Raw genomic sequence first — 13,603 nt, 5'->3', positions numbered from 1 at the left:
AGGGCCCATTGACTAATGGCTGCCACAAGTCACCTGTTGTTTGGGACTGCATGCTGGCCAAGTTTCTGGAAGCTTATAAAAATGGATTACAATTAACATACCAGATCACATCCTTGTGGAATGTCGCATCTGCCCTGTCAGAACTTACCCCACAACAGCATGGACAATAAGGCCTCAGACCTCCGGGACAGAATTTTCCCATCCGGACCATCACGGGAATTGCAGCAGATGAGACATGGACCATCAAACATCCGTTGACCTCAGGAGGGATTTTCTGGCTTTGGGGCGAGCACGGCCGAAAAGTCTCACCCACTGTCTCCAGGACTGCCAGGTAACAAAGGAGAATCCCTAAAACTGATTATGCACAAGGAAAGTGCTAAGGACCACCACATGCCTCGAATGTAAGTCCAGTGTAGTCTAGTGTAAGTTTTGACCATGGGAGGTGGAAATTCCTTTGTTAACATGAAGAGACTATAATTGTTTTTCACTGCATGTCATAAAATCCCTCCAGTACAGAAGGAGGCCATTCGGTCCATCAAGACTGCACCAACAACAATCCCACCTATGCCCCCATCCCTATAACCCCACGTAGTTACTTGTTAATCGCCCTGACACTAAGGGGTAATTTAGCATAGCCAATCAACCTAACCCGCATGTCTTTTACACTAAGGGTCAATTTAGCATGGCCAATCAACATAACCCGCACATCTTTGGACTGTGGGAGGAAACTGGAGCACCCGGAGGAAACGCATGCAGACACGGGGAGAATGTGCAAACTCCACACAGTCACCCAAGGCTGGAATTGAACCCAGGCGCTATGAGGCAGCAGTGCTAACCACTGTGCCACCATGCCGCCCCAATGGCCAGTTGCCACATGACTATAACTCTTTGACTTTTGAAAGTCTATTAATTATACAATCCTGCTGACTTTGAGGCAGTCTAGAGAAGGAATATCTTAAGGCAGCAAAAAGCTCTTAGCCTCTCTCCCTCTTTCAACTAAAGTGAATCTGCCTGCTTATGTTGCACTGTGGACAGCAGCTGGAATTCTCCAGTCCCGCTGCAGTGAATGGAGATTTGGCTGAGCGTCAAATTCTTCATTCTCACTGAGAGTGGTGGCGGGGTATACGACATCAGAGAATTCTGGCCAGAGAAATTCTGAAGATGAGTTAAAATTCCAGAGCAGCGTTTTCAGGAAACACCAAGGACTACCCTTTAAGAGCTGCCTCAGCCATGTACAACAGCTCAGTGCTCATCATCATTAAAGTTTTATATCTTTGCCTTTTATCATTGAAGCTTAACTTGGCCAAAGGTTAACCTCCTCTACTTTGTAACTTGCATTTTTGCATGCTCATGTGCATGTGTTGCAATAGTCAAGACTTGCATTTACCTTTTCTAAATATAAAAACTAACCCCTTATTTGTTTAAACTCAAGAAAGCCTGTAGATTAGAGTTCTTCGCAAGCAGCACGTAAATAGTTTGGTACAAACATTGAAGTGGCACATTCATTCTTATAAATTTCAAAAATACCCTGTTATTATCAACCAAGGTGTAGGGAAATACACCCTTGCACCCTTCCTCATGTGGTCATTACATATGTCACTACTTATAATGATTTGTACATCCATGTCTCTGGATCCATGCTGTTCTACCCTACTAAGATGCTAATAATTCAAGAGGTAAATGATCTTCTTATTTTTCTTACCAAAATGTATCACCTCACGCTTACTATATTGAAGTACATTTGCCAATTATATGCCCATTCTGCAAGTTCATTAATATCACCTTGTATTGTTTTGCAGTTTTCCTCCACACTAACTATAACACAAAATTTGGTGGTTTCTACAAATTTTATAATTATACTTCCTGGTTCCGAATCCAAAATATTCATGTAAATGGTGATCAACCACCAGCAACAATTTGTGTGGAACACGACTTTCTTCTGTCAGTCTCATTTACCTTTACTTTCTGATTCCTGCTTTGTAGGGGCTAAAAGTTATCTCTCGAAGATAATTACATGAAAACCAAGTTCTCAGAAATAATTGATGATATCAAATATGTGACAGACAAAAAGAACAGGATTGTTACATTTTTGGAGTTTATGTTAGACATTGTCCTTAGGATCAGCGTCTCCTTCACAAACTCCATGTTCCCTAGGAGCCAGAGTGTCCTTTCCAATCCAAGTTTCTGATGAACAAAAAGACCCGCCACTGTATTCCAGTTTACTTGATCATATCACATGCTACCACATGACCTTGTCTTTAGGAAATGGAGGAATATTATTCTTTATTAGGCAATGGCTAATGTTGTAATATAGTCGGTACATTTATTCAACATCGTCAGGTAAGTAAATAGTATTCAGTAAAAGAGCTATTAGAAATTTTACTAATCTTGAAATATCAAAGGAATTTCCAACTCTTCCCACCAGGAGGACCTTCCCATCCCACCAAAGGCCACACCGTGATGGGTTTTCCAGCAGCAAGATGGGCGAACTATGAATAAACATACTGTCGGCATCGGCGGGACCAGAAGATCCCACCAGCGGCCAATGGTGAGTCGCCTCTGCGACTGGAAAACACACCGCGCAGGGCCCAGGAAATCCTGTCCATTCTCCCCTACGCTGAACCTCAAAAGTAAATTGATCCTCAAAACATGTTTGCTCATTTCCTCAATTTCCTGCCTCAACATTTTTGTTTGTCCTACTTTTCTTTTCAATTCTTATGCATATACTTGGTGCCTGTGAGAAGAATTGAGCATTTTTGCCCATGTTAGATTCTTTCTTCTTGGTCACAACAAATCCAGTTTTAAAGTCAATGGTCGAAATTTTCCGGTCCTCCCAGTCCCGCTGATCGTGAACCCCTTGCTGCACATTCCCTGGCAGTGGAGAGTGTGGGGCATGCAAAAGCCCATAGACATCGGCAGGACTCACGGTGGTTAGCACTGCTGCCTCACAGCGCCAGGGACCTGTGTTCAATTCCCGGCTTGGGTCACTGTCTGTGCAGTCTGCATATTCTCCCCGTGTCTGCGTGGATTTCCTCCAGATGCTCTGGTTTCCTCCCACAGTCAAAAGACGTGCTGGTTAGGTGCATTGGCCATGCTAAATTCTTCCTCAGTGTACCCTAACAGACACCGGAGTGTGATGAGTAGGGGATTTTCACAGTAACTTCATTGCAGTATTAATGTAAGCCTACTTGTGACACAAGTAAATAAACTAAACTAGATTTTGTAAATTCCGTAAGTAGTCTCACAACACCAGGTTAAAGTCCAACAGGTTTATTTGGTAGCACGAGCTTTCGGAGCGTTGTCCCTTCATCACTCACCTGATGAAGGGGCAATGCTCCAAAAGCTCATGCTACCAAATAAACCTGTTGGACTTTAACCTGGTGTTGTGAGACTACTTACTGTGCCTACTCCAGTCCAACACCGGAAACTCCACATCATTGTAAATTCCGGCGTTGGTCAACGGCAGGTCACTTCTACCATTGGAAAATATGCCGTGGGAGTGCCTGGAAAATCCCACCCAATATTTTTGCAAGTTCCAATTAATGTATATTTCAGTCTGGCTAACGTTTATACTTCAGCACAAAGCATGGACACACATAGAATCACAAAATCACAGAATTGTTATGGTGCAGAAAAAGGCTATTTGTCCTTTCGTGTCTGCGCTGGCTCTCTCATTGTGTGTATTAACTCAGTGCCATTCTTCTGCCTTTTCCCCATAACCTTGCACGTTGTTTCTATTCAATTCATTATCTAATGTCCTCTTGAATGCCTCAATTGAACCTGAGTCCACCACACTTTCAGGCAATGCATTCCAGACCCAAACCACTCACTTTGTGAAAATGTTTTGACAGAATTTTCCTTTGTATCATAAAATTGTTAGCTCTTTTATGGTGATCAGATGTATGATTTTATTATCGCTTAGAATCATAGAACATATTCGGACCAAGATTTTCTGGTCCTGCCCACTGCCGCCGTGATCTTCCAGTCCTGCTGTGCTGAAAGTCAATGAACCTTTGGCTGGCCTGCCACAACCCCCGCCAAGGCAGGGCTGAAAATCCTGGCCAAGGACTTTTCCCTGTGGTTGGTTAAAACAAATATTAACCAAATTGGTCTCAAAATCAACAAGCAATCAAATACAATACCTAGTTATTCATCACTTTTTTCTTTCTCCAAACAGATTCATAATATCGTCAATCTTTATAGCAATTTACTTACCTTTGCGGATACATATAAGTTCATGAACTCCACAAGTACGTTCTCCACCTGCAAAAAGAAAGATATTTTTACTTAAACATGGACTAAAAATGAGTGCTGACTTGATGACAATTTACTTTAAATGAAAGAAAAGAACAAAAGAAGAAGAAAAATAAGGTGCATTTCTTTAGTACCTTACATATGCACAGTACACGCTCTATCAAGGTGTACACATAAATTGCATTGGACAGGGACAAGGCACCCCATCAGATTCATTCCGATGGCTTCAGTGAATACTGGACAACATCCAACTGATAAATGGCAAGTAACATACATGCAACAGAAGTGGTAGGTAATGAGCATCTGCAACAAAAGAGTGCCTAACCATTCATTCCGGCATTCAATGGCACTATTATTGTGAAATCCCTCAATATCAACATCCTGGGAGTTATCACTGTATAGAAACTTAACTGAACCAGCCCCCCAAATGCTCTAGTTCTGACAGCAGATTAAATGCTGGATAATCTATGATAAGCAGCTCACGTTAGCAATGTGGTGAAATAGTCGGTTTTAAATGGATGTAACTGGAACAATACTCAGAAAGTTAGAAACTATCAAGGGCAAAACTGTCTGCTTGAATGGCACCTCAATATTCTTCAACTTTATTACACTGAAGACCAATGGCCTTTTCAAATCCTGTACTTCCTAATATATTTTGTATCTATTTTTTTCTGGCTTCATGACCAAACACCATGAAATATTTAGTAAAGCAATAAAGTGCATTCTCATTCCCTGGCAAAACAACTTTGTACTGAACCACCAATAAATGTTGAAAAATGACCTACTGTTGAACATAGAAACCACCAACATCCCCATTGGTAACAATCATGACTGCCCTTGACAACTTATTCAAGAATGGAAACTTAACAGCAGTAAAACATGAGTGCAAATGACAATTAATCTGTAATTTATGCCGGAGTATTTTAATATGTGACAAAGCATTAAAAAAACTGTCCAATTCAAAAGTAGGGCCTTGTTAATGTTAATCACCATTTGTTACATACTGTAAAGTAGACTCACCCAAATATCTGACCTTTTGAGAAATTCTATCAGCTCAGTGGTATCGCTTCCATTTGTAAATGAATAATTTTAACTAATTAAGACTAAAATGCTCCAGCATATTTGCAAAATCATATGCAGGTATGAGCTTTTATTCTTCTAGATCATTTCTAAATTAGTTTGAAAAAGAGTAGAATTTAACATTTATGCAAAATGATTAGTAATGATGGCAACTTCATAGGTTGATGTTGTAACATCACAACAACAGCTTGTATTTAGTTAGCACATTTAACATAGAAAAAAATTAAAAGCGTAATCAAACTAAACGGAGGTTGAATCAGAAAGGAAGACATTAAGAGGGGTGACTTAAATTTTGTTCAAAGAAATGTGGTCAAAGGAGAGAGCAGAGGTCTTTGTGATGGAATTCAGGAACTTGGGCCCAAATGGCTTAACTAGCATGCGAAAGGTCTAGGGGGTGCGTGCATAGGAGGCCAGGTTCAGAGGAATAAAGGGTTCTCAGAAAACCCGTTCATGACTGAAGAATGCTACCAATGAGAGAAAGTAAGGGTTTCACAGGGGTCAAGGGCATCATAGGTGATAAGTTGAGCAGGTCAATAGCTGCAGAAGTATATTAGTGACTAGAGGGGCACATTACACAGTTTGGAGTTTAAACATGCAAGTTGAGATGGCCTATATGTTTTTGTGACTGATGACTACATTTTATGTTGGGGTGATGGTCCCTTTAAGAACTAGATATTTCTAGGAGTTGATTTCTGGTAAAGCACCTGTCTTCTGGTAAATGATGTGACCAAGTTTCCTGGGAGATAAGCAATTGAATAAAGGGTCAACAGGAAGTTAATTATAGGGAGAGTAGATTTTGGATGTGATTCCATCTTGTGTTTAGAACAGTCTAGCTGCAGCAGAGGGAATATCTCTTCCAACTTTAAAACTCTTGTTACTGGAAAGGCTCCTAGCTGAGTTAAACTTCTCGGGATAGCCAAGCTCAGAAGACAGTGCGTGTGAGAGTCTCCAGAGTTAAGGAATACTCAAAGCAAACAAGTTCTGACCCAAAGTGGCTATGCTTTAAGATGTTAAAGTGTGTTGAACCTGGAGTCTATAATCGTGGGAGGATATTTGAAGGAAACGTCTTACAAGGTATGAGTAGAAAGCCCAAGAAATATCAACCCTCATACAAATCTTCGAAACAGTACTCAGACCATGTGGTTGATCTTCTGATTTTGGAAGCTTGCTTTAAAGTATAAATATCTGTGCTCATTGTATTGTTTTGGAACTCTCTTCCTCAAATGGCAGCAATAGATTCTTGATAAGCAAGGAGGTGAAAGGTTACTGGGAGTAGGTGGGAATGTGGAGTTCAGGTTACAGTTAGTTAAGCCATGATCTTATTGAAGGCAAGACAAGCTTGAGGAGCTGAATGGCCTACTGCTCTTAATTTGTATGTTTTAACATCTTTAACATAGCTGTCTATTTGAGATAGATGTAGTTATTAGTATTTATCTTCTTTGATTTTTGTATAGTAAAATTCTTTTGATTTAAACTGTCGACCTTGTGCCTTTATTATCTTAGTATATACCTGGATTTTCCAATTCTAAATAAACACAATACTGGTCTCTACCAAGATCATAAAGTGTAAATAACTTGGGAGTTTTTTCAACAGGAGGAAGTGAGTTTGGAAGTGATTTGGGTTTGTAAAGTGCAAGAGGTGCAAGGAATTGGTCTTCTCCATGGTCAGGATGCCCAGAGGCCACAGTAGGATCAATGAATATAATTATTCAGAAACATTTCCACTGACACAAAACAGGAAGAATGGGTAGAAACTAGACAGTTGCAGCATAATTCAGGTGTGTAATCCCAATCTGATGCCTAAGCATGGAATGGTGGAACATAGATTGACTCATGCGCCGATGCATCTTGACCTCCATTCAGCCATGGGAAGATATTGATGTAAAGTCTTCTACCTTCCAATAGGGAAAAAGGAAAATTGGAGAGAAACCTATTCCAAGTTTTGTGTGGAATGTTTTTAATATTATGAGAAAAGAAAATTAATGCTTTGAATAATAAAAATGTACAGGACTTCTTTATGGTTGGCCTTACTGCAATCCAAAAAGAAAATCAACAAGCATATAACTTCAGTCAAAAACTAATAACTGCATTATGCTTGCAGTTATGTGAATGAGTTAATCAAAAATCATCATAGTGAGTTGAGGAATCACAAAAGTTAACAAGGAAAAAATGTGAAACCTGTTTAATTGTGAACTGGCACTAGTCTCATTTTTTATACTATATTCTAATTTTCTTGCAAATCCATGCTGATCTTTTTAATAACTGCACATTCACACAAATGTCATCAATCTAATTCACTTAAGTAACTTCACCAATATGTGAAAGAATTATTCCCAAAATTTCCACCCTACAGTGACTATTTTAATACCTGCAAACTCATTCTCCAAGGAACTATGAGTAGTTGGCAATATTTCTTCCTTTAAGAAAAAACCTTAGGAAAAATAATCTTAAATAAACTATAACCCTGAGGTATTTACAAATTGGAGCTTGCTTTCTGGTAAATCATTAATCATAGAATTCCTACAGTGCAAAAGGAGGCCATTCGGCTCACCGAATCTAGACTGACTCTCCGACAGAGCACCAGGCCGTTCCCCGTAATTCCACATGCTTACCTCTAACCTACATATCTTGGGACACAAGGGGCAATTTAGCATTGCCAATCCACCTAACCTGCACATCTTTGGTCTGAGGGAGGAAACTGGAGCACCCGGAGAAAACCACACAGACACAGGAGAATGTGCAAACTCCACACAGTCACCTAAGGCTGGAATTGAACATCGGTCCCTGACGGTGTGAAGTAGCAGTGTTAACGACAGTGCCACCGTGCTGCCCTGGCAAGAAAAAATTACCTTACTTCTATGACTAACCCGATTTGGGATTTAGGATAAATATTTATCTAATCATCACTGCAAAAAATATTTTTTTAAATCTGCTTAATGAAAGTAACTATCTAACCTTTTCTCATTAAAACTAAATGCTTTATCATACTTAACTTTGTTATTAACTTAAGCCAATAAGAAAAAGTGAATTTGGAAATAATCATGACACAGTTTTTAAAAAGAGTATCCTTCTGTGAAGATGTGCTTGTCTTACTTCATTTTGCAATTTTTAATAAAAGTAGAAGAAATAATTTTGTCAGACTTCCCATGCACAGCAATAGGCAAAAAATTAAAGTTACGCACATCTTTATCTTTGAGGAATTTATTTTTTTACTTATACTAACTTACTGACATGCATAACCATTTAACTTCTGTCATAAGACTTTGTCTGGATTATATGCATGTAAAGCCTGGAGAAATAATTTATTTTATTTTAGAAACTTCCAAATGCAGTGAGATAATCACATCTTAGTGCAATATTCTGTATTTTAAATTGATCTCATTTTTCAGTTTACACCATATGTTTCACATAGTGTTCCTGTCACTATTCATTTCCACTTACAAACATTTGCACATACACAAAATTGTATCACAAGTTCCAGAATGAAACAGCTGTTTTAATACGAGGCTGTGTGAAACAGTTTCCATGCTACCTTTTCTCTACATCATTAAAAAGTTAGAAATTGTTACAAGAACAACCAAGTACATTGCAATCTGCATTAAATTCTATCTCAATGAAATAATTGCATCAACATTTTAATAAGTGAAGATTTTACTGTGAAAAAAATTGGTTTAGCAAAATTATATGGAGTACTTAGCAAAACTTCATTCTTCGACTCTCGTTGTAACATAAATCTTTTCTCTTTCAGTTTGTACTTGATGGACAGCGTAAGCACAATATCAGACAATTTTTAATAGTTCTAACACTGTACCATTGAATGACAGGACATTAGGGTGGTAATTAAGGCAGCACGATGGCACAGTGGTTAGCACTGCTGCCTCACAACTCCAGGTACCCAGGTTCAATTCCAGCCTTGGATAACTGTGCAGAGTTTGCACATTTTCCACATGTCTGCATGAGTTTCCTTTGGGTGCTCCAGTTTCCTCCCAAAGTCCAAAGATGTGTAAGTTAGATGGATTAGCCATGGGAAATGTGTGCAGTTATAGAGTATAGGGCGGGGGAGAGGGCCTGGGTAAGATACTCTGTCAGAGAGTCGGTGCAGACTCAGTGGGCCGAATGGCCTCTTCTGCACTGTACAGACTCTATGATTCTACAAACTCATACAAATCATCAACCATGTGCCGGGCTCCTTTTTGTTCAAAGGTTTTTCTCCCCTTCCCTCCTTATCCCCTCAGAAGGTGTTGACTCCTTGTTAGGACATGATTTCACAAACAATGGTAAGGTTCAAATAAGTTGTGCAAGTGATCATCAACTGTAAATGAGTATAAAGTGAGTGCTGCTATGTTATTTGACTTTGGGAGGCATCACAGCTGAATTTTATCCTTGTTGACCTTACAACTACTTCTAGTAGGCTCAATTTAGAGAAATTAGAGGGAGAAACCTTGACAAATCATTTTCCTTCCCTATAGCAGGAATCTGAGCCCAATTTTAACTCTGAGCAAGTGGATGGGTTTTAAATGATTTAAAATCATACCCTATACGTAATTTTAAACAGAGTGGAAGGATTTAAATGTATCAGCACCTTTATGGTATAATTAGACTCTCCAACCAACAGGCAATTCATAGTTCACTGTCAAAAGTTGCTCCCATCCTTCTGTTTGCCTTATGTTGTAATAATGACTTTTTCTTTTGACATTCAACATATCCCACGCACATATGCTCTATTTACTGGTCATCAAGTAAACTCTCATTTTATCCATTTGTTCCATTATCATGCTTTTTATGAACTTAAAATAGTTAACAATTCAAGTATAGACCTGAAAATCTCAGTGACATGTCCAACACAACCACAACTTTACTATTTAAAAAAATGTAGATTCTTAGAAGTTTATACGTTTCTCACATATGCAAAAGCAAAGGAAATAATTTGAAGAACATTTGAAAAAAACATTCTGGTAACTGGAGTTGTTCTTGCCAGTAGGAAGAACAACTGAAATCGATAATTGTGCACAATTATACTTCACAACAATATGCCTTAAATGTCAGATTTTTAAAAATTATGAAGACAAAAGTGATTTGAAATTATTAAAGTATATATTGATTAAACTAGCTAAGGCCATTTATCCAGCACTGAACCTACAGTCAACTTTAATAACTTTGACATGTAAGAGCGAACCCAGCTCTGAAACAGCAGTGAAGCAAAGGTAATGTGGCAGTACCCACACATAATATCATTTATATCAGTGTCTTTAGTGCAAGGTATAGTAAATTGTGGATAGTGACACAATGCAACAGAAAACAACAGTATAAAAGATGGCAAAAGAAAATGTAATGGGCAATGCACAATTTGACACTGTTACACACAGAAACAGTGGGCAGGATTCTCCTGTGTCCCCACTGTGAATTGAATGGTGGGCAGGGGTGGTGAGAATGTGGCGAGAGGTCCAAAAATTGGTTTTACCCCAGCCTAAATGACAGCAGGATCTTCTGCTCCCGTATGCCATGGCGGATCAGAATTCCTGCTGAAAGAGGCCATGTGAAACTGATTTGCATCCTGCTGATGGGAGATAGATGGAGGCCCAACTGAAGTTGCCACCCCCCAGCCCGGACCCTGCCCAGGCCACCAGTGGAAAATCATGCTGGACCAACATATCAGCACTTACCTAAGGAAGGCCTAGGCCTGCCTCCAGAGTTTGGGATGAAGGACTCCAGCAACTGTGAACCCTGGACCTTGTAGCAATGGGTGGGAAAAACAGGGAACATCTATCAGGAGGATCTTCCAGCCTCAGCCTTCGAGGAGGTCCATCTTCCAGCTTCAGAGTGATCCAGGAGGTCCATCATCCTTCTTTAACAGTGGGTCAGTTATGTCCAGACGCCTTTTCAAAATTGCACCCGGATACCATGGCAGGGCATGATACATCCAAGCTGTCCTGCCAGATGACCCTTTTGTCAAAGATACCAAGGGCCTCTTTCTGTGCTGTAAAGCTCTATAGAATTATACAATCCCTACAATGCACAAAACCCTCAATGCATATTTAAGGAGGCCAGGGTCATGCGATACGGGACGAATTCCCCATGGCCTCCACAGCAGGAAACACTCCCCCCCCCCCCCCCCCCTCCCACCACAGGACTTAGTCCCAGGTGGGAGAACCGCCTGGCGTTTTTTTTTCTAGTGCGGCCTCATGACCCAATTCCGAATCCTCCCATTCCTGAGCCTAACCGTGAGGGGTAAAAGGGGGGTATTGGGTACCGTGGAGGAGTGTTCAAGGTAACGGGGGTCTGACATTTGGAGCAACAGGTAGTGGCGCTAGCAGCTGCCTGGGGTAAGGTGCAGCGATGCTCTGGATAAATAAAGGACGCGATGGGGGTAAACGGGAAGCGGGCGCACATTCACATTGCGATGGTGATGCATCGAGCAGGTTGCAGGAGCCATGACCCGGGCTCAGACTCGGCCTGGCAGCGGCGGGGGCCCCCTTTCAGCACCACCGGGAGCGGACAGCAGCCGAAAGGCTTGTGGCCGCCGGAGCTGACACACCGCCTCCTCCTCCCCCCACCGGTCTCCGTCTCCCGGCTCGGCCCGGTACTCACATCCCCCCTTCCCCTCCCTCACAGGGAGCTGACAGGCCCCCTGCCCGAGTGCCGGGCCCCGGGAGCAAGGTCGAGAGGCAGGGGAGAGAGTGTGGGCTGTCAGTGATGAGTGGGGAGCTGGGCTCCCGGTGGCCTACTTACCATCAATCGCCATGATGCTGATGCTCCATCCAGACCGACTCTGCCGCTGCTGCTGCCGCCGCCGCCGCCGGGGAGCGGGTTGCTGGAATCGCAGGAAGAGGGAGAGGGGCCGTGGCGACGCCACCGAGAAACACCGACACAAACATGGAACCTTCCAGGCCAGGCGGGCTCCCGTCGTCTGGTGCGCGCGTCCCCGACCGCGCCGGTGCACGCGGCGCGCGAGCCAGCGCTCGCTCCGGAAGGCAGCGCGCGCCAGAGCGACCAGGTCTGCTGCTGGAGGACAGCACCAAGTTCAGTCTGTGAGAGTCCCGGGCAGATAGACACAGGGCATCTCAATCCTTTAAAGGGTGGAGAAAGTTGTCCAAACAATACTTCGCACTGCATCCCAATGGCAATAATAAATCAATCCAATTCAAAGGCCACAGAGGGGACATGGGCTTTATAAATGGGTGTTTCATGGCCAGCAAAGACACCAAAGGGCGAGGAACCAAAAGAGAAAATGCTGGGAAAATCTCAGCAGATCTGGCAGCATCTATAAGGAGAGAAAAGAGCTGATGTTTCGAGTGCAGGTGGCACGGTAGCACAGTGGTTAGCACTGCTGCTTCATAGCTCCAGGGACCTGGGTTCGATTCCCGGCTCGGGTCACTGTGTGGAGTTTGCACATTCTCCTCATGTTTGCGTGGGTTTCCTCTGGGTGCTCCGGTTTCCTCCCACAGTCCAAAGATGTGCGGGTTAGGTTGATTGGCCATGCTAAAATTGTCCTTAGTGTCCTGGGATGCGTAGGTTAGAAGGAATAGTGGGTAAATATGTAGGGATAGGGGGGGTAGGGCCTGGGTGGGATTGTGGTCGGTGCAGACTCGATGGGCCGAATGGCCTCTTTCTGCACTGTAGGGTTCTATGATCTAGGTGATCCTTTAGTCAAAGACACCAAAGGCCTCTTTCTGTGCTGTAAAGCTCGATGGAATCATACATTCCATACAGTTCAGAAGAGACCATTCAGCCGATCGAGTCCGCACCCACTCTCGGACAGAGTATCTTACCCAGGCCCTCTTCCCCCACCCTATCCCTGTAACCCCACACATTTCCCACAGCCAATCCATCTAACCTGCACATTTGTGGACACCAAGGGACAATTTAGCATAGCTAATCCACCTCACCCACACATCGTTGGACTGTGGGAGGAAACTGGAGCACCCGGAGGAAACCCACGCAGACAAGAGGAGAAAGTGCAAACTCCACACACAGTCACCCAAGGCAGGATTCAAACCCAGGTCCCTGGAGCTGTGAGTTAGCGGTGCTAACCACTGTGCCACCGTGCTGCCCTATGATTCTATGAAATAAGGGCATGGAGTACAGAAGCAAAAAAGTTATGATAAACCTGGCTAAAATAATTTGGCCTCAACCGAGAATTGTATCCAGTTCCAGAAGCATGTGAAGACATTAAGAGAGGGTGCAGCAAAAAATTCACAAGAATGGTTCTAGGGGATAGATGGGATAAGCTGGGGCTCTGTGGAAAAGAGGGGATTAAGGGGAGATTTTA

General features: G+C 42.3%; 1 protein-coding gene across 1 annotated transcript in view; it reads right to left on the bottom strand.

The window, feature by feature from the left end:
* Positions 1-12,252, bottom strand: part of LOC144504451 (synaptotagmin-14-like) — a 184,793-nt gene extending 172,541 nt beyond the window's left edge. Inside the window, exons 1-2 of the mRNA XM_078229730.1 lie at positions 12,064-12,252; positions 4,216-4,263 (exon numbers count right to left, since the gene is read on the bottom strand). Coding sequence (XP_078085856.1) covers positions 4,216-4,263; positions 12,064-12,076 — 61 coding nt within the window. The 5' untranslated portion in view covers positions 12,077-12,252. The remainder of the gene's footprint in view (positions 1-4,215; positions 4,264-12,063) is intronic.
* Between the last annotated feature and the right edge of the window lie 1,351 nt (positions 12,253-13,603).

This window comes from Mustelus asterias, chromosome 15 (genome assembly GCF_964213995.1).
Source record: "Mustelus asterias chromosome 15, sMusAst1.hap1.1, whole genome shotgun sequence".
NCBI lineage: Eukaryota > Metazoa > Chordata > Chondrichthyes > Carcharhiniformes > Triakidae > Mustelus > Mustelus asterias.
The sequence above is the reverse complement of the archived record's forward strand: the minus strand, read 5'-3'. Positions and strand labels throughout refer to the sequence as shown.